Source organism: Pristis pectinata, chromosome 9 (genome assembly GCF_009764475.1).
Source record: "Pristis pectinata isolate sPriPec2 chromosome 9, sPriPec2.1.pri, whole genome shotgun sequence".
In the NCBI taxonomy this organism is placed as follows: Eukaryota; Metazoa; Chordata; class Chondrichthyes; order Rhinopristiformes; family Pristidae; genus Pristis; species Pristis pectinata.
This window is the reverse complement of record NC_067413.1, coordinates 24,449,323-24,469,864: the sequence shown is the minus strand read 5'-3', so window position 1 is coordinate 24,469,864 and position 20,542 is coordinate 24,449,323. Positions and strand designations below refer to the sequence as shown.

Genomic DNA, 20,542 nt, shown 5'->3' with positions numbered 1-20,542 from the left:
GCATCCTATCCAGATGCATCACGGCTTGGTATGGCAACTGCTCTGCCTGTGACCGCAAGAAACTGCAGAGAGTTGTGGATACAGTTCAGCACATCAGAAACCAGCCTCCCCTCCATGGATTCCATCTACACTTCTAACTGCCTCAGCAAAGCAGCCAGAATAAACAAAGAGTCCCACCTACCCTGGACATTCTCTCTTCTCCCCCCTACCACTGGGCAGAAGATACAAAAACCTGAAAGCGCAGGTCGCCAGGCTCAAGGACTGCTTCCATCCTGCTGTTAAAAGACTATTGAATGGTCCCCTAGTACGATAAGGTGGACTCTTGACCTCACAATCTACCTCATGCCATTGCATCTTATTGTGTACCTGCACTGCACTTTCTCTGTACTGTAACATTTTATTCTGCATTCTGTTATTATTTTACCTTGTATTACCTCAATGCACTGTTGTAATGAATTGCTCTGTATGAATGGACAGTTTGCAAGACCAGTTTTTCCACTGTACCTCAGTACATGTGACCATAATAAACCAATTTAGCTGTATTCCTACCTCCCCTATACTGCTCAAGGAATTCTCTTGAGCCCAGCTGCCTATACCTAACGTGTGCCTCCTTTTTCCTGACCAGAGAGTCAACCAGGGTTTGCTAATCCTGCTTGCCTTGCCCTTCACTCTAACAGGGACATGTCAATGTTTTACTGGCTGGGGTGTTTAGAACCAGGGGTCACATTCTCAAAGTATAGGGTTAGCTATTCAGGATGGAGACGAGAAGAAATTTCCTCACCCATAGGCTGGTGAATTTTTGGAAATCAGAGGTCATCAGAATCATGGGATATGGGGTCAATGCAGGGAAGTGGTAATGAGGTGAAAGATCAGCCATAACCCTATTAAATAATGGAGTGGGTACGAGGAGCCAAATGACCTGCTCTTGTTTTTATTTCTTATATTCTTATGCAGACTTGTCTGTTTTCTCATTCCTATCTATTCTGGTTACACATCCCTTCCTGACCTCGGACCTGAGTTTGCTGTGTTATAGCTTGAGTGCTCAAATGCTTCAGTTGTAGTTTAAATGGGGGATTGGTTAATGCACAGAAAACCGAGTGGGAATCAACAAGTCACTGTTGGAATACATACTGTTGAATATCATGCATCTGCTGGCTCTTTGAAAGCGGAATGATGGTTGGTTCCATAGACGTTTGTCCATAAATACTGGCCTTGCCTGTGCCGGCACTTCACACTCCAACCCAAAAAAAAGTTTACATGTCCCACAATACTAATTATTTGTCAAATTCCCATTTCTAAAATGTTCATGAAATTTACTTTCAGTATCTTTTACAGGCAGGGGATTCTTGAGAATGCCAAATGTAATTTTCCTCATTGCTCCTCTTGATCTTCTGTTAATAATTTTAAATCTATTGCCTCCGAGTATTGATCCATATGCTGTAGGCAATAGCCATTTTCCACCAACGCTATTAAAACCTGTCAAGTTCTGCGGATTGGGGTAATTAATCTTGTGGCTCTACCATTTGAGCTTGGAACGTTTCCCTAACTGAACAGAATATATGGCTGCACTAGAACACTTGTGTTTTTAGCATGAATTTCTTCAACTTATATGAGTTTAGCTATATATTTTTGGAAAAAAAATTGAATATATATACTACCTTTTACATTCAGAACAGCCGATAACAATGACTCACTTCAGTTTAAAAATACTTTAAATAGGAAAACCGAAAGTGGGAACAAATAACAATTAGTTTCACTGTTGATATTTGTGTTACTTGAGTAATGAATGCTAACCAGGGCACCTTGAGACCTTCCTACAAAAAAATTAACACGATGTTTTATGTATCTCTCTTTTTAACATCTCATTCAAAAGCAAACACCCATAGTACTCCCTCAGTACAGCAGTGAATGGTTAGCCAAGATTGTACGTTCAAATCCTGGAGAAGGACTTGACCCGAAATTCTTTTAACTTGCAAATACGGATAATATCATTAAGCCAAGTTGACATTTAGAGTTATAATCCTGATAATACTCGTATTCTGACCTTTGTCTTTAAATTATCACTATGAATACACAAGAGCACAGTATATAATTAAAGCTAGTCAACATTTTATAAATCCTATTTGACAAATTTGCTTGAATTCTTTGAGGATGTAATAGGCAGAGGTGTTAGAAGGGAACCTGTAGGTGTAGCGTATTTAAATTTCCTCCACTTAGGAGGCTGGTGCATAAATTAAAAGGCCATGATATCAGAGGAAGTGTGTTAGAGTGGACTGAAAACTGGCTGTCTCATAGAAAACAGTTGGAATAAATGGGTCCTTTTTCAGCTGGAAAGAGGTAACTGGTGGAGTACCTTGGGGATGAGTTTTTGGCTTGCAATTGTTCATTATTTACATTAATGACCTAGAGGAAGGAACAGTACTTAAGGATTCTAAATTTGCCTGTGCTCTGAAAATAGTCTGAAGGCATGTTGTGATAAGGATCCTGCAATTCTGCAACAGGGCAAAAGACCGGCAAATGGAGTTTAATGTGGGGAAGTGTGAGGTCATGCACTTCAATAAGAGGAATCAAAAGGCAGTTTATTATCCAAATGGAGAAAGACTGAAAGTGAGTAAAGTATAAGGGGATATAAATGTTTTAGTGCATGAAACACAAAAAGCTAGCAAGTAGGTCCAACAAGTAGCTAAGAAGGCAACAACATTTTGGCCTTCATTGCAAAGAGGTTGGAGTTTAAAAATATTTTGGTTTTGTTGCAATTGTACAATGTGTGGGTGAGGCCTCACCTGGAATATTGCACAGAGTTTTGGTCCCATACCTAAAAGAAAATTATAGTAACATTGGAGGCAGTTCAGAGGTGATCCACCAGCCTAATTTCCCACCAAGAGAGACTAAATAGTTCGGGCCTGTTTTACCTGGAGTTTGAAAGAATGATGGGTGACCTTACTCAAACATATAAGATCCTAAGGGGACTTGACAGGGTGAATGTTGGGATATTTTCACTAGTGGAAGTCTCAAACAAGTAGACATACAGTAACTACAAGGTAAGGGGCCAATCCTTTAAAATTGAGGTACGTAGAAATTTCTTCTCGCAGTGGGTAGTGAATCTCTGGAATTTTCTACCCCGGTGGGTGGTGGAAACTGAATCCGCAGTATTTAAAGTGGAGGTGGATAAATACTTAGTGCAGAGTAATGAGGGGTATGGAGAAATGACGCAGAAGAGGAGGTGAGGCCAGCATAGATCAGCCATGATCATCTTAAATGGAGGGCAGGCTTGAAGGCCCAAGTAGCCAACTCCTGCTCCTATTATCTTGTGTTCATTTAATTCTCTGGAGGCTCACTGTCAGCAATGTGCATCTAGCCTCTGCATAAGACTTGAATAATCTTACTCTAGTTTTTAATCCTTTAATGGACACTGATAGTCTGTTCATAGCATTTGTCCTTTTGTTTCCAGTTTCTGTCATTTGTTTTTTTTCGTCCCCATTTCATCTCTGTATAGTGAGATAAGTTACTTGTAAATCTGATATGACAGTACAGCCAGAAACTGTGTATTGCATTCAACTCATTTCTTCCAGATGACAATACTGAAACATCTTGCATTGGAATTGGGGAGATTTCTAGTTTTGCTTGACTGTATCCTTGCATCCAAAGATAAGTGATGATGTTTGGTAAATTGCACTCCGTGATTTCACTTCAGAACATTTATATTTGTGTCACTTCTTGCTAGCTCATCAACTGAGAAGAGGATTAACATTGGTGGCTTGCCGGTTACGAAAAGTCGTTACTTACTCATAAAGAAAAGCCCTGTGCATGGGAAATCACCCCCAGTTCTAAAAAGGACACCTGGCAAAGGGTTTGTGCAAATCAGCAAACACAGGCTGCAGAGGCTACCAACATCAGGACCGCATGGCAGTGCAAAACAAGGTAGGGAGCTGATGCCTAATTAAAGAGATGTTCTCGGTAACGTTCTAGAATGCTATCTAGTAATCACTGCTGGAGATGCTACAAGGTTCAGGCTTGTAGTAACATCGGAAACGATGGACTGATGAAGTGCATAGTCTATCTTATCCTGCTAGTCACATATTTCAATGATAACATATCAATCAATTGGTCTACAATATATTCAGCAAGTTATGAAGGGAGAACACTTGTAGTGAAGAACTTTTTAGACCATTGGTTCAAAGTTGCATGTTTATCCAACATGTCACTTGTTATGATCCAGTGACAGCCCCGCACAGTTAAGCTTGGTGGATTTTATATAGGTAACCTATTTTTTTTCAAGAATTGATGTGCATTCAATGGTTCAATATTTTACATTGTGTACAAGTTGAGATTTCGTTTTGGATATGTGTACCAGCACACAAAGGAACAGTTGTATTAGCCGTTGACCCTTATTTTGAAAAGTTTTTTTAATGATTAAATTATGCCATTTGAATTTTGACACTGTTGCATTGTTAGGATTTGTAATTGTCATTGATCAGAGTATTGAGGCATTGAGAGAATTGGCTGAACAGTTGAATATGTTGTTTGTGATAATTTCAGGTGTCTTTTAGACTTTTTCTGTTTCCAAAAACAGGGTGCTGTTAGAAATGCCATTTTTATTGCCTTTTTTTTAATTAGTAAGCTCCCACTTTTGCGGGTATTGGTGAGTAAATGTGGGATTGTCTATGTAGTTCATATGATTGTAATGACACAGTGGCAGGTTGTGAACACATTCATTGCACTTGATCTGGGTAAGGCACCACAAAATGTACCTCTTTTTTTAAATGCTGCAGTATCCTTCGGAGAAGGAAACACACCTCCATTATCTGGTTTACACGTGAATCATGTACACCAACCATGTGATTAAATAGAAAATGTTCCCTATGCTTCATAATTAATATATCATGAATTATCTATCTATGTAGTATAGTTAAAGTTATATTTTCTGGGCATTCAAACTACATGCAAAATGCACAAGCAATTTTAGATAGAAAGCAGGAGGAATTGGGCAGCAGGCTTGCATTCCTAATATAATTTGAATTATTCTGGATCAAATTTTGACAACTAATGGGATGTTTTATCAGAACGAACCTACCTTCACATGATGGAGAATATTCAAATAGTGGAACCATCAAGAGAATTTGGAGACCATACTGCACCCAATGCTGAAATATCAGTAAAAGTTTTTTTTTAAAATACCAATATTTCAGCTTTGGGTACAAAATGGACTTCGAATTCCCTTAATGGTTCCAGATTTGAATACTTTTGTGCTTCTGTTGCACTCTTGCTCATCTGTGCTATATTGATTAAATATCAGTTAATAAAGCACAGACCAAGGATTTGACCTGCATTTTGCCTGGTTAGTACAGTTCCATATCACATTTGGTATTATATTGATTATCTGAGCCACCAGGGGAAGAGTTTAATAAAAGATTGTTTAAAAGGTTAAGGTGAGCGTGGGGAGTGAATTTGTCACATGTTGCCTTGGAGAGATTCTTTCGAAGTACCTTTGTTTTCATTAATTAATAATAGCATTTTTGGGAGTGGAGAGTATAACTAGTTTAATATTTGAATATGTTGCAGCAAAAGTTGGGAACAGAGAGACTCTTAGGAAAGCTGCTAAACAATAACAAGCAGCCACCAAAGGTCTGCAGAATTGTTCTCTTGTTCTGCAGTTCTCCCAGCTAATTGATTGCCCAATTTTCTCTTTATGTGAAAAGAGACAGATATCAAGTAATTTGCAGCAATAACGTGCTTGCACTTGGCCTGCTCTATCTCTGTGTTCATTTCCGATTGCAGATGAAACACTAATATATAATTATCCTTGCAAATTGGATTGCTTTAAATAAAGAGGTGTTTGGCTGAGAGGGACGATCCCATTTCCTTGAGTTACTGCGAGCTGTAATTGCAGCGTTCGATCAATTTGCAGTATTAGAAATTCAGTCACTATCAACATCAAGCCTCATTCCTTTTGATAGCTAAAAGCCAAGTCATTTCTCCCTTTTTAAACAGTTGAATTAATCAGACTAGATTTAAACATTTGCTCACATGAAGAGGTCAGGGCTAGTAATATATTGTCTTCCAGATAACGGTTAATGAAAAGGAAATTAAATTACTAATAACCACCTTGGAGTATTAAAAAGCTAAAATTGACTATTTTCAGAGTTAATTTAATGGAATGTGCTCAAGTGTTTCTGTTTTACATTAACATCAATATGCTTCACAGCACATTGACCAATAATGCTGAGAAATATTTGACAGTATCTGTCTCTGTATTATAATGCTCAATCCCTTTATCACTAGCATCATGTTTTGTGTAATACATAGGCCAGTTTGTTAAGGCCCTCAATGCCAATTCTGTCTGAAGAGTGGCCTCTGGACCGACTTAAGGAAACAGATGAGCACTTGTAATCCTCTTTGATTTGAATCACTAACCACTCCCTCATCCAGACCTTGCATCCAGTACAATCCTAAGCATGCTTTCACTTGCTCACTGTCTAGATAAATGTTACCAGGAAACGAATATTCTTTGCCATATAATGTTGATTTGCTGGGAAATACCAAATGCTCTGACTCTCTCCAGTTTAGACAGAAAAGGCAGCAGCAACATTGAAGTTCTACTTTATGAAAAGAAAGATGTGCATTTATATAATGCCCTTCACATCTCCTGAAGGATGTGTCAAAGTGCTACACAACCAAAGAAGTATATTTAAAGTACATTCACTGCTGTAGCATACAGAAACATGGAAGCCAGTTTCTGCACATGAATGTCCTAGAACAATGAGTTAAGTGACCAAGTAATTTATTCTGGTGATGTTGAGGGACAAATATTGGCTTGAATATCTGTAAAACTCTCCAGCTCTTCTTGGGATAGCAAGGCATCTTTTAGTTTGACCACCTATGTGGGTAGATGGGGCTTTCAAATGAGAGCGCCTTTGATACATCTGAGTAATGCAATGAAGTGCTGGCCTACATTATTTATTCAAGACTCTGGAGTGAGTGTTCTTCAAGACGAGTGGTCTCATCACGCTATTGCCTAACTTCTTTGCAGACTCAATATGCAATTTCGAAGTACTTTCAACTTGTCTGATGCAGACCAAGTAAATAAACGACGGTCCTCTCTCCAAGTTGCCGCTCAGCTTAAAACTCCAGTTTGAAATAACTGTTTAGAACATAGAACAATAGAGCACAGGAACAGGCCCTTTGGTCCAGTATGTCTGTGCTGAACATGATGCCAAATTAAACAAATCCATTTTGCCTGCTTATGATCCATATCCCTTCATTCCTTATGTATTCATGTGTTTATCTAAAAGCCTCTTAAATGGCACTGTCATATCTGCTTCCTCTACTGCTGTACCTAGAACCATGTTCTAGGCACCTACAATTCTGTGTAAAAAAAACTTGCCCCGCACATCTCCTTTAAACTTTCTCCCTCTCACCTTAAGGCTATACCCTCCAGTATTAGATATTTCACATGACTTCCTGACTCTTATACTTAGCCTTTACATGGTTTAGCCTTACATGGAAAGAAAAAGTCGCCCAAACCATCTAAAGGAAAGCAGAAAATACTGGAAATCTGAAATCAAACCTGCCAGATAAAATAATCACCATCTCCACTGCAACCATTATTATGTTTTCCCATCCTTCGTCCAAAAGAACCAATAAAACAAAGCAATGGTGCTGATTTCAGTAAAGCTAAATGAAGACAGACATCCATGTTCCATGGGAGCACGAAGAAACTATAGAAATTATCCTTTTATATAATTTTGCTTTGAATGGGAACAATAAAATGCTGGAGATTTTTTTTAAAAAGTGTATGAACTCTTTAGTCAGCATTGTGTACAGAGCAACATATTTTGCATTCCAGGTGTGGATTTTTTGTAAGGGAGCCTCCTGTAGAAATCTAGCAATAACTTTTTCAGTTGCAGCTCTACTCTTCTGTTATTGTTGGAGAACACTGAACCTCAGCTTTGTACATCCAGAGAGCTAGAGAGGCTGACACAGAGGTGCATAGAGCAAATCTTCTGAGGACAGAAGTGGAGCACCAATGACTTCTGGGTCTTACTACCAACATTGCTAATCTGGACTGATGCCATTAAACAAATAATTTATTCTGTGGCTTTCTATTGATCTCTAGATTCCTTTGCTACTTTCGTGGTGGAAGATAGATTTACTGACCTATGCAGTTTTCCAGGAAAGATTTCAGTGCTGTCACATTAAACTGAGAGATTTATGTTCAGTTTTTCTCCAGTTATTCATGAGGCAATGGAAGTTGTTTAGTCCTATTACAGATTTTATACTTTTAATATAGACTACCATTATATCAGTTATTAATTATCCAGATTACACTTAATAGTTTAATTTCATCATGGAAATTTATTGTTCTATTTAAGATTCATTCTGGCAAACAATGGCCTTGCCAGATATCCGGTTGACCAAAATAAATTCTCTTTGCTCGTCTCCTTTTAACATTTCAGAAAAATGATGCAATGGCTTTTACATAACACTGTAACATACAAGCATTTAGTTTTGAACTGGAGGATTGAGACAGCTATTGTGCCTTGGGATTTCCTCTTTGACTTAGTTTGGAATATTTGTTACTTCCTTTCCAAAAATGCAACCAAACATGTCTGATAATTAAAAAGACGGTGGACCTTGGGGATCAAGTGGACTTTTCAGATTACTGAGAATTTTGTGTCTTAAACTGTGGAATAAACAAAACAAAAATACAGATGTAAAAGCCATGGAAGTCAGCTACAGATATGCCCTTTGCACATCTCCAGTATGTAAGCAAGACTGTGATATCTCAGGAGCTTTATAAATTTGGGTACAGAGCCCTTGCTATGGGCAAAAGCCTCAAGAGTTCTCTTCCCCTTTCTGCGGGGACCACTCTCTCCATGACTCCCTGGTTCACTCATCCCTACCCATACTATCCCTCCCCGTCCTCTAGCACTTACCCCTTCAACCATAAGAGGAGCAGCACTTGTCCCTACACCACCTCCATCACCACCATCCAGGGCCTAAGTACCCCTTCCAGGTTAGACAAAGATTCACGTGCACCTTCACCACCACATTTGGTGCTCTCGATGTGACCTCCTCTACGTCGACAAGACCAAGCGCAGACTAGGCAATTGTTTTGCAGCAAATCTGCGTTCTGTCTGCAGTCACCATTCTGAGATCCTGGCTGTATGTCTTTGCAATTCTCCATCCCACTCCCACACTTACCTATCTGTCCTCGGCCTTCTCCGCTGCCAGATTGTGACCAAATGCAAACTAGAAGAACAACACCTCATATTCTGCCTGGGTAATCTACAACCCAATGATGTGAACATTGAATTTTCCAACTTCGATTAACGTGCACTCCCTGTGTTCCTTTCTCTCTCCTGATTCACACAGTTCTACCCTCCCCCAACTGGTTCCATCTGCCCATTGTCCCTCCCTTATCTGGTTTTACTTATCACCTTCCTTGTTTATCAGATTCCAGGATCTGCAGCCTCTTGTGTCTGCACTTATCACCTTCCAGCCTCTGTCTCCTTCTCCACCCTCATCTCCATCTCCACCTTCTCCTCCCTCTGGGCCAATGGTTTTTGTGGTTGAATCCTCTTATGATCCCAAGATGGTTTACTCTCCTCAAGGACCCGTTTATCAAAGCTGAATGGAAAGGGCACTTACAAATGCTCCTAAATAGACAGTCATTGCTAACAGATAGCACCATTGAATCCAACCCACCCATCAAAAACTCCCTCTTTCTTGGTGAGCTTTGGTATGAAAAATACATCAGAAGACATTCTGGCAGGGATCTTCATTTATGAAGGAGAGGCTTTAACAGCAGACTCCGTGGTATCACAGTTATGTTCTGGAATTGGGAAGAAATTCTTACTGGTCCAAGAAATGCTAACATTGTCGGTATCTTCAAGAAGGAGCACAAGTCTGATTTTTGGAGATTCTGTGTCATCTTTCTCCTCTCCACCACTAGGAAGCTCTCCTTGCCCGAATTCCCTCAGACAACTCCTTCCCCTTTTTCAAGCAATCCTACTAGAGTCGCAATGTGGCTTTAGACCAGAAAAAAGATGTTTGTAGCCAGGCGAATCAAAGAAAAAATGTTTATGGCAACATTAGGAACTTTGTTGTTTTCATTGAACATTCTTAAGGCTTTCATTATTGTGAAGCTGAGGAGCAACTGCTTATGTTTGGCTGTCCAGAGAAGTCTGACAGCATGGTGTGCCTCCTGTGTAATCCTCAGGTCCAATACAGTAGATCAGAAATGCATCCTTTTGCCATCAGCATTAGATGCTAGGTAATGTGTTGCCTGGAGCTGTTATTCTCCTTGTGTCTTGAACTAACAAAGTTTTGACTTGACCCAAGTCCTCCATAGATGATGATTTGTATTTTTTGTTGAAGTGAGGTTGTCATGGTGAAGTAATTTAGGCTCTTTGAAGGATAACCTACAAATTGGATTAATCTGAAATGATGGCAGATGTACTGTATTTAACATAGAGAAATGTTCCAAGTCATTTTAAGTAGTAAGAAAGGATTCAAATCCCCAGTGATGGAAAGATTTTACCTTGGTATATTAACTACAAGCCAGAAGACAATATAAGCATACCGTACTGTAATCATAGCTCATCTTAAATATAATGTCCAGGTTGCAAGGGAAATATTTGAAAGCTGGAGGCAATTCAGAGAAAAATCACCCAAGGATCCTTCTTTCTGAAGACTAAAAGGGTGGAGAAACTGGGACTGTTCATTCCTGAAGCCAAATAAATGAGAATGTACTTCAGAGACATTGAAGGAAGTCCAGTAATTTCTGAATTGTATTTCAAACTAAAGCATGAAAATGTGTCAATGATAAAAGGCAGATTTCATTTCAGAGTGGTAACATAATGATCCATACATAGAATTAACTTCAGATCAGGGTAGGGGTGACAAAGATCGTAAAATCATTTTTAAAAAATGGTTAAGTGCTAAGATGGACAGATGGGGTCTCCTCATCAATCCTAGTAGTTGCAGTTTGTTCAATAACTTTAATATGTTCAGTCAATTATGAATTAAGCCACAAAAATAGAACAATGATTGAATATTAAAAGGTTAACATCAGATCTTTTGAATTAAGACACAGAACAAAGAAAATAAACTGCACAAAACACAAGATAGTGTCAGTCGCTGGAGAATAGGGAATCTGTGTTTAACTACTGGTGTTATCATTACTCATTGTTTTTCTCAAGTGGTGATAAAGTGATATTGCAGCAGTAGTGGGAATCCTGAGAATGTAGAATCTAGAAAAGGTAACAGCACAGAAAGCCAGTTGGTTCATCATATTTGTGCTAACCCTGATAGTTAGCTAATTAATTTTACTCCCATGTCCTTTGCCAAAAGGCAATATTTTGTTTAATTATTTATTAGTTCTTTTTAATGTAATTGTTGAACATGCTTCTACTGCCCTTTGAGAACATGAAATTTCTGATCTCAACAAAGCACTATACTTTTTTAAAAAAAAAGTTTCCTCTTATTATTTCTGGTTCTTTTCCAAACCTGTTTCAAATCTGTTTCCTCTTGTTGTCAGTGTTTCTGCTCCTGAAATCAGTTTCTCCTAAATGATGATCCATCACAATGGTTTATGATTTAGAACACTTTACCAAGTCTCCCAATAATCTCTGCTGTAAAGGAAATGGCCTTAGCCTCTGCTGTCTCCCCGTATAACTAACATCTCTCCTCATCCCTGCTACCAATCGAGTAGATCTGTTCTGCATCTTGAGATTTATTCAAAATACGAATATCCAAATTGCACACTTCTTCATAAAGCCAAGAATCCGCTATGCTTTTAAATAGCTTTCTCAACTTGTCTTGACTACCTTCAACACCTTCCGTGTGTACTCCAGACCTGTTCCAAGACTTTTTAAAATTGTGACATATTGCCTCTCCATTTTCTTATAAAAATATACCACTTTTACAATTTTTTTTCTGATATTACTCATTTCACCAGTCTCTCCGTCCTATTGTCAAGCTCTTGAGGGTTCAGAGCAGATTTACCAGAAAGGTAGTAGGAATGACGAATGTTAGTTATGTGTAGAGACTGCCAAAACTAAGGTTGTTCACTTTATAGCAGAGAGTCAGGGGAAACTTGGTAAAGGTGTTCTAAATCATAAACTCTAAGTGATAGAGTATAAGAAAGAAGAAACTGCTTCCAGGAGCAGAAACATTGATAACCAACAAAAACCAATCTGTGGTTAAAGAGAAAATCAGAATTGATACCCTCCTTGCCCACTTGTGGCCTTTAAATTTTTACCTGTGTAGCCAGGTCCAGGATATTAATATCTATGATGAAGACTATTTCTGTAACACATTGCTAACCTCTAGTGGTGGCAATGTGGTGCAGCAACTGTATTATACAGTGTCAGGGATTCCCATGAAGTGTCTGGAAACCCCCTATGATTGATTCGTTTGCAGGTAGGAGAGTAGAGGGTCACTAGCCTTGGGGAAACCTGCCCCTTTTGTTTTTGAAACAAATACTTCCCACATCTAAAACTTTCTTTTGAATTTTGTTTCCATTTTTTTATATCACTCCAAGAGTGTTTGGGGTCTGGAGCTCATTATCTCGAAGTGTGATGGAGTATGTGATGTAACCTACATATCTATGGATTGAAAGCAGCAAAATGGAGAGCCTCAAATCAAAGCTCTTGTTCGGTCAGTGTTTCACAGTGACCTGAATGGTCTCCCCCTGTACTATAAATTTCTTTGATTCTATAATCTTCATATCTGAATTTGTTTGCAATATTTTTGATGAAGCTTTTGTTGGATTAACTGCCTGGAAGGATGTGCATGCCTTCACCATGCAAGAAAACTTAGTCATTGGCAACAAGGTTTTTATTAAACCAGGACCAACTCCATTTCCTTCGTGTTAGTTCCGTACATTATTACTGAATGCACTAAACTGTTCCAGCTCCCCTGTTCCAAATAAAAATGCTGGAAAAGAAAAAGTGTAAATCACTGTTATCAGCACTTGTGATTATCAAGCACATTTTTCTGGGACAATGCTGTGAGTGAGATGTCACCCCATCTTACAGTTTGATGTAATTTATTATTTTCATCCATCTGCTTTTTATTGAATTAAATTGCACAATGGTTCTCCTGTTAAAGTTACATGTCTTCATTCTTGTGCCTGTGATATTATTGCTTGATAAATTTTGAAATTTTATATTATTCTCCAATTCTTATAACCGACTGAAGGAGGAAGAAGGAGGGAAAAAATTCCTGGAGTTATTTTACAATGGAAGATTCAGCCTTCACTGTCATTAAATGAGGTTTTGGAGGTTAATTGCCATTTGAGAGAATCACTCTTTTGCTTGTTGCGACATGCAGTCCTCTTCCTCCTCCTTTTCACTCTGATAGTGTGTAATAAATAGTTAGCTTATATCTATATGCTTTTTGAAGTCTTTATTTTGTTACTGTGAGTGGACTTTTTTTTGCCTGTCGAGTAATTTAATGTGGAGGCAATCCATGGCCTAGTATAAATAATTAAGTTCTCAAGTTTCCCGTGACACTTTCTTTGTCCCAGTTTTAATGATGGATGTTTAGTCACGATACACTATGTGCTCAAAGTTCACGTAGTTGGCACACAGCAGGCCTGGGTTCACTGATGGCTGCTTTCCTGTCAAGAACATGTAGCCACATGGACCAGGAATGTTGGGGTCTGAACGGCTTAGTAATGTTAGACTCTGCCCTGTGAGACTGAGGCATGCCAAGCAATCCATGATAATCACGTGCACATCTCATTTGCTGAAACTTTTTTTAAAAAAAGTTAAATCTGTTGTTTATCATTTACCAGCTGTGTATTTTGTTTGCTAATAAGTAGGTTCTGTTTGCATCAATGTTGTCTTCACATCACCTCTCCACAACCTGCTCCTTGAGTAAAAGAAACAAGACAAAAAGTGAATCCTTTATGTTGCAATTTCTTCATTTCAAGTCATAGATGCTTGATACTTTTTGATGGATGATGACAGTAAATCAGTTCCCCACAGATTGGCCAGCATGCAGACTAGTACAGGGTCATGATGCCAATGTAGCGTCATTTTCTCAATCTTGTTTGCACCTGAATTTGAATGTCTACTAACCTCCATCTTTGCCAAGTTACCATCCTCTTTAGTCTTCACTTTCTGATCCTGAACAATTCACCATCAGCCTTTCCTTCACATTAACAAAATATGTAGAGTTTTTATTTATATATTGTGTTTAACCCCTGCAATTCCCTTTGTTTACCAACTGTTTTTTTTAACTGATGATTGATGTGTTCAGAAAGTGTTGTCCTTCACTGACATTGGTTTTACCTAACTTGTTCAGTTTTTAGTTTTTCCAGTATTTGTAGTTTTTTTCCTCCCTCATTTAATTACATCATCTGATTACACAAGACAAAAGCATATCACGTAACCAGATATCTGAAAATAGGTGAACAGCCTTGTGGCTTTTCTCCCCCCTTGACTTAATTGGAATTCCATGTTTTAGACCTGGGAAACTTATGAGCATGCTAAATGTACTAACTACATCTCAGTGTTGCCTTTACAACTCTGAACAGCAAAGTCGATTAAAAGCAACTTTTAAGTGTTGGAGAAAAGTTTGTTATCCAAACTGAAACTTTTGCTTTGGGGCCACTAGCATAACAATTTCTTGTCTTGCCAGGTACAAACTCAGCACTTCCTATTTAACACTGGCATTACCTGCTGCAACGTTTATGTTTTAAAAATCACATATTGAATATATAGAGTTAAGGGCTGTTAAGATCTTCCTCTCCTCAGCCTATCTTACTCCAAGCTAAGACAGCAATCACACGATCATTACATTTCCTTTTTCCAAACCAACTATGCCATGGTCGATGTTGCTCAAATGCCTTGGATGGATTCAGGATATCATTTCAAAGTGAGAAAATAATTGCAGAAATTAGCATTGTCACATAACTCAACCCACTAATAATTCCTTCTGGTGTTAGTTGAATGTCAGATTACAAAACAGCAACTCAAAAAATGAAAGATTGCGGATAAAGATTTTCTTTAATGTCAGCAACTGTACAGCTAGTTGTTTGTGTGTGAAAATTAAGAATGGTGAAGGAATACTGCACACCAAATTATATCTCTCAGCATTTTTACGAATTTGCTGTATTGCTACCAACCTAGTTATTTGTAGTAAAGGGCATTTTACTTTATTTGCTTACATGATGTGTTTGCAGACTATTTGTTTATAGTTTCCTTTATTATTTCAGATGTAAATTCTATATGAATACTTTACAAAATGGGATTGCCATCTACAAGGCAATTATATTATTGCAAAGGAGTGCTAAACTGCGACAACTGCTCATTTGGCAGAGCAGTGTACTGTGCAATGATTAAGAATGCAAAATAATGGCAAAAATTAAATGAGTAGTCTCGTCAAGCATCACCAAATAATCAGCAATATTGCACACCAATCCAAAGGTATCAGCAGATAAGAAACAAAAAAGGAAACTAGTTACTTTGCTTTCCTGCAGTTGTTGAGGGTGGGGAACTATGCACATCAGAATTCTATTTATTCTGGGTATCTACTGGTGATCAAATACGAACAGATGCCCTGCTGATGGGAAGGAATACTTCAGATCACTCTTACTGTGTCTGTTAACAATTCACTCCACAATCTTCATCTGAGGACTGAGGCCATACCCTGATGTACTCCGTAAAAATAATGAAATTTGTAATTGGTTTAGCCTTTCCAGTCAAATGAAAGAGAGTAGTAACTATATAGGATGTTGTCATTCCTCTCTGAAATGCATCAGTTTGCTATGAAATACACTGAATTAAATTTTTAAATTTTATTTACAGCGTGGTAACAGGCCCTTCCGGCCCAACAAGTCCGCACCACCCATTTTAAACCCCCAAATTAACCTACCCGTACGTCTTTAGAATGTGGGAGGAAACCGGAGCACCCGGAGGAAACCCACGCAGACACGGGAGAACACACAAACTCCTTAAAGACAGCGACGGGAATCGAACCCCGATCGCTGGTGCTGTAATAGCGTTGTGCTAACCGCTACGCTACCATTACTGTTGTAATACTGTTGTAATCGACTGAACATTTTGGCAGATTAGCCAGATGAATGCATACAATATGCTTTTTTATGTTATTTGAAGGAAGATGATTATAGTAGAGAACTGTATTGTATCTTAAGGCTCAAAGAATCAGACAAGTAATGACTTGCTTTACCGTCCATCCAAAAGATGGCAGCATAACTCTTGCTTTTCTAAAGCCATGGTCAGAATCAGGTTTATTATCACTGTCTTATGTGACGTGAAATTCGTTTTGCGGCAGCAGTGCAGTGCAGACATAAAATTACTATAAATTACAAAATAATGAATAATGCAAAAAAAAGAAATAAAGAGGTAGTGTTCATGGACTGTTCAGAAATCTGATAACAGAGGGAAAGAAGCTGTTCCTGACGCATGCTATTGTGGATCCAAGTCGTGAGAACAAATTTTTATTGGTTCTGAGGCTAAAGGTGGAGTGCTGAAAATCAACCAGCAATTTGTGGAAAATTTGAAACCAGTGAATATAATTACTTGTAAATGGCTGGAATTTTTTTCCAAAACAAACTGATTTCATTAAAGCTCATATTTGGAATGCCCTTGCCATTTAGCTTGATTTCTCCTACTGTTTCCAGTCTTGATTTTTAATTCTGAAGCACGTCTGTTTAAAGGTTCAGTAACCACAGAAGTGGAATGAAAAGGATACTAAAGAAGACCATTTGTTGGAGTGTATTCGAACAAGAACACTTTAGAGGGAAAAATGAGTTGTAAGAACACAAGAAACAGAAGCAGGAATGAGCCTTAAGCCTCCATCTCCCCCTCCCAAAATGCCTCTATTACTATTTAATATAAGGTCATTGTTGAACCTTGTCAGATCCTCCTCTTTTCTGGTTCCGTTGGTGTTCAGGTAATTAATCTCAGTCTTGAATATACTCTGAGCATCCACACCTCTCAGAGGTTGCAAATTCCAAAGATTTACAACTCACAACATAATTTTTCTTCTCAGTTCTGAATGTGATGAGGCCTTGCCCCCACTTCTAACATCTCCAGTTTGAAATAACTATCCAGTTAATCCCCCTTAGAATCTTGAATATCCAATTCACCAACAAATGTTGGAACATTCAATGTTGGAACATTTTGATGAAGGGGAATACTTAACTACTGGGGTTGATTTGCTTAACTTAATGAGTTATATGAATCCATTCACTTTAATTTCAGTTATTTTGCTTTTTCCCAGATGTATTTAGTTTTCTGAAAAGCCAAAATCAAATGTGGTTCTAAGGGGAGAAATCAGAAACTTAATTACTAGTTCACAAATTACATTAACTGCCTGAGGCCTTGTGTTTTTTTTAATTCAGCAGCAGCAAATAAACAAACTATGATATCCCAAAGTTAATTCCTGCTCTATGCTGAGTTGTCTTAACCTCAGCCAAAATAGCAGTGATTGGCTTTGGTGCACCTGAGCCAGCAAAAGAGGAAATTGGACACAGATCCAAACTTTAAGTTAGTAATCCATGCAGTGGCTGAGAATCTCTGCCTGTATTCTTCAGACATTGGATAGAAAGGGGAGTAGGTTCAGTTCTCTGACTGGACTTGTCAGCACTCACTATTGCCTAGGTGACAAATAGCAGTTGGGCATGATACTAGATGGTCACAGTCCCCGTATACCATACCTTAGTATTTCACACGAGGAAAAGCCTTAGCAAGTAGAAAAAATGAGAGAAAATTCTGTGATATGATACTAATCATAAAACCATAAACTATAGGAACTAGTGTAGGTCATGGGACTTTGTGTCTGCTCTAGTACTCAGACCAATCTTGGCTTAGCCCCATTTCATTCATTTTGCCTATTCCCCATTTCCATAAATTCCCTTTGTGTCCAAAAATTTATCCATCTCAATTTAGTGCCTCCTGCCAGCAAAGATTTTTGATGTGACCCTGAAAAATGAGGATCACTTTCCCCATCTCAATTAAGTCAGACATTGATAATGAAATCTACCACAGCTCCTGTGTGCCAGCAGAGGTTTTGATGTTGTTACAGAAGGAGGGTTTGAAGATCAACCTAAAACACAGCATGAAGCTTAAAGTCTATTGGGCAGCAGTGATCCTTACCCTCCTGTACACTTCTGCATCATAGCCATGTACAGCAGGCACCTCAGTGCACTGCAGAGGTACTACAATTCTGTCTCCCAAGGTACTTCAAGTTTACTGGCAAGATGAGCAGATGAGCAAATCAGCAGATGTGCACAGCATTGTGGCTCTGATTATCCTCAACCACCTCTGGTGGAAAGCTCATATAACCTGCATGCCTGATGCAAGACTCCTGAACTGAACATTGTATTTTGATCCCCTACTTGATCTGTAGCACTGTTCTTCACCCTCCACCCTTTGTGTAATGACCTTTTACAGTCTAGTCAAGTTGAGTCTAATGTCATATGCACAAGTACGGTGAAGTACAGGCAGAATGAAAAACTTTTTTTTTAATCTGGTACCTTATTTGGATTTTCAAAAGGAATTTTATACATTTCATCCTCTGGTTCCCTAGGATAAACCCTGACAAATGTATTTTTCCTTTCACAAAAACATGCTGAATCTATCTGATCATACTTTGATTGTCTGAGTGCCTTGTTACAACTTCCTTAATACTGGTTTCCAGTATTCTCCTAACTATTGATGCTTGGTTAAGTAATCTTCGTCATGTAAAAATTAGCAATATTTTTGTAAGATTCGTAACCAGATATGAAAGGTCAATACTAATATACATATGATCTCTGCAGCCCCCCACCCCACTTTTGGGATCACCCAGTGTATGGACAATCAATTCTAGTGAATTTGTTCACTTTTATTCCCATTCATCTGTATAGTGCTTTCTCTCTTTATTCATTCAAGGGAATTCAAGGGCAGGCTGAGCCAGTATTTAATTGCCCATCTTTAGTTGCTCTTGAGAAGGTGGTGGTGAGCTCTTTTCTTAACTGCTGAGGTCCTTGATGTGTGGGTATACCCATATTGCTGTTGGGGGACTGAGTTCCTGGATTTTGACCCAGTGACAGTGAAACCACTGCAATATATTTCTAAGTCAGGATAGTGTGTGGCTTAGAGGGCAACTTCCAGGTGGTGATATTAATTATTTTGGGTTCCTTGCTGTCATTGGACCTCAAGTTTTCCAACTATTTTTTTCAATTGGTGTTTTTGGCTATTAAGACAAATACAAAATATTTGATTAAATTATAACGTGTCCCTATTTTCTCTGTTCAGGAAGAACCTGTGTTTACTTTTGCCTCTCTTTCACGTAGATTTGAGATGCCCTTACAATATATTTTCTCTATTACTTGTTAAGTTATTTTCAAACTATTTCATCTATTAATTTTTGACCACCTTTTGCTGATTTCTAAAACTTTTCTGATCCTTTTTATAATCGGATACCAACTTGAAACTTTTTAGTCAGCTACCTAAATCTCTTTCACTATATCTTCATTGACAATAATAAAATATTTCCTTAACATTTGTGATTGTTTAATGGATGTCATGCCTATTTTATTCTCATTTTCAACCTATCTTAGCCACACCCCCCCCCCAGCAAATTTTTATTTAGTTTAACATTCCAATTTTGTTATTGGATAGACTATTCTCAAAATTAATACAAATTTTTATCATATTACAACCATTCTTGCTTAGAATATTCCTTAAGAGATTACTGATTAACTCAGTCTCGTTACAGAAGATCTAAGCAAGCCTGTTTGGAGCTTGGCTCCTTATTGTTTCAGGAAATTGCTTTAATTGCATTTTGTGAACTTGTCTTCTCAACCTATTGTAATTTCATTTATACATGAAGAGGAAGTTCCACACATTTATTAAATTATCTTTGTTACAGGCTGTTCTTATTTCTTGATTAGTACTCTAACCTACAACATAACAATTGTTTGGGCAACTTTAAAATATTCTCATCTGTGCATTATATCCCTTTCTATTGCTTAGAACATCTCCCACCCACCATCTTCTTCCCACTCTCAAAATACCATGAGACTGCTGGCTAACAATAGCTTTTAAGTGGAATGTAATAGAAAATGCCTGAGTGTGGTATATAGACTAATGCGGTAATAATCCTGAGATACTATTTCTTCACAGCCATGAAAACAATGATAAGTTGAAATGGAAAGTTTGAAGTGTGTTTCTGGGAAAAAGGATTGTTATCACTTGGTGCTATGACAATGGGCAACACATTACAACTGGCACCCTGATCTAGATGATTGTTTTTTCCTCACCTGTGTTGGAATAAATACAATTATGTAGCATAAGTGTGCATGTGCTGTCATTAATCTCTCCTTTGGGAGGCACTTGTTTAGAGTTGCAGTGATCTTACTTCGACATATTTCTCAATTAACTATTTTTTATAAGATTCATACCAAGATTTGCAGCTAATGTTTGATTTATTTTGAATTTGCTTTTTAAAACCTCGTGATAAAAGCAGTAAAAATTGTTGTGGCGAGGCCAAGCATTGTGTATGATGTGCTAGTAGGTGT

The 20,542-nt window shown here is 38.2% G+C and overlaps 1 protein-coding gene across 2 annotated transcripts in view; it reads left to right on the top strand.

The window, feature by feature from the left end:
- Positions 1-20,542, top strand: part of zc3h3 (zinc finger CCCH-type containing 3) — a 205,114-nt gene that overhangs the window by 23,297 nt on the left and 161,275 nt on the right. For both annotated transcript variants that reach the window (XM_052023588.1, XM_052023589.1), the window contains exon 3: positions 3,725-3,921. In XM_052023588.1, the coding sequence (XP_051879548.1) occupies positions 3,725-3,921 (197 nt within the window). The remainder of the gene's footprint in view (positions 1-3,724; positions 3,922-20,542) is intronic.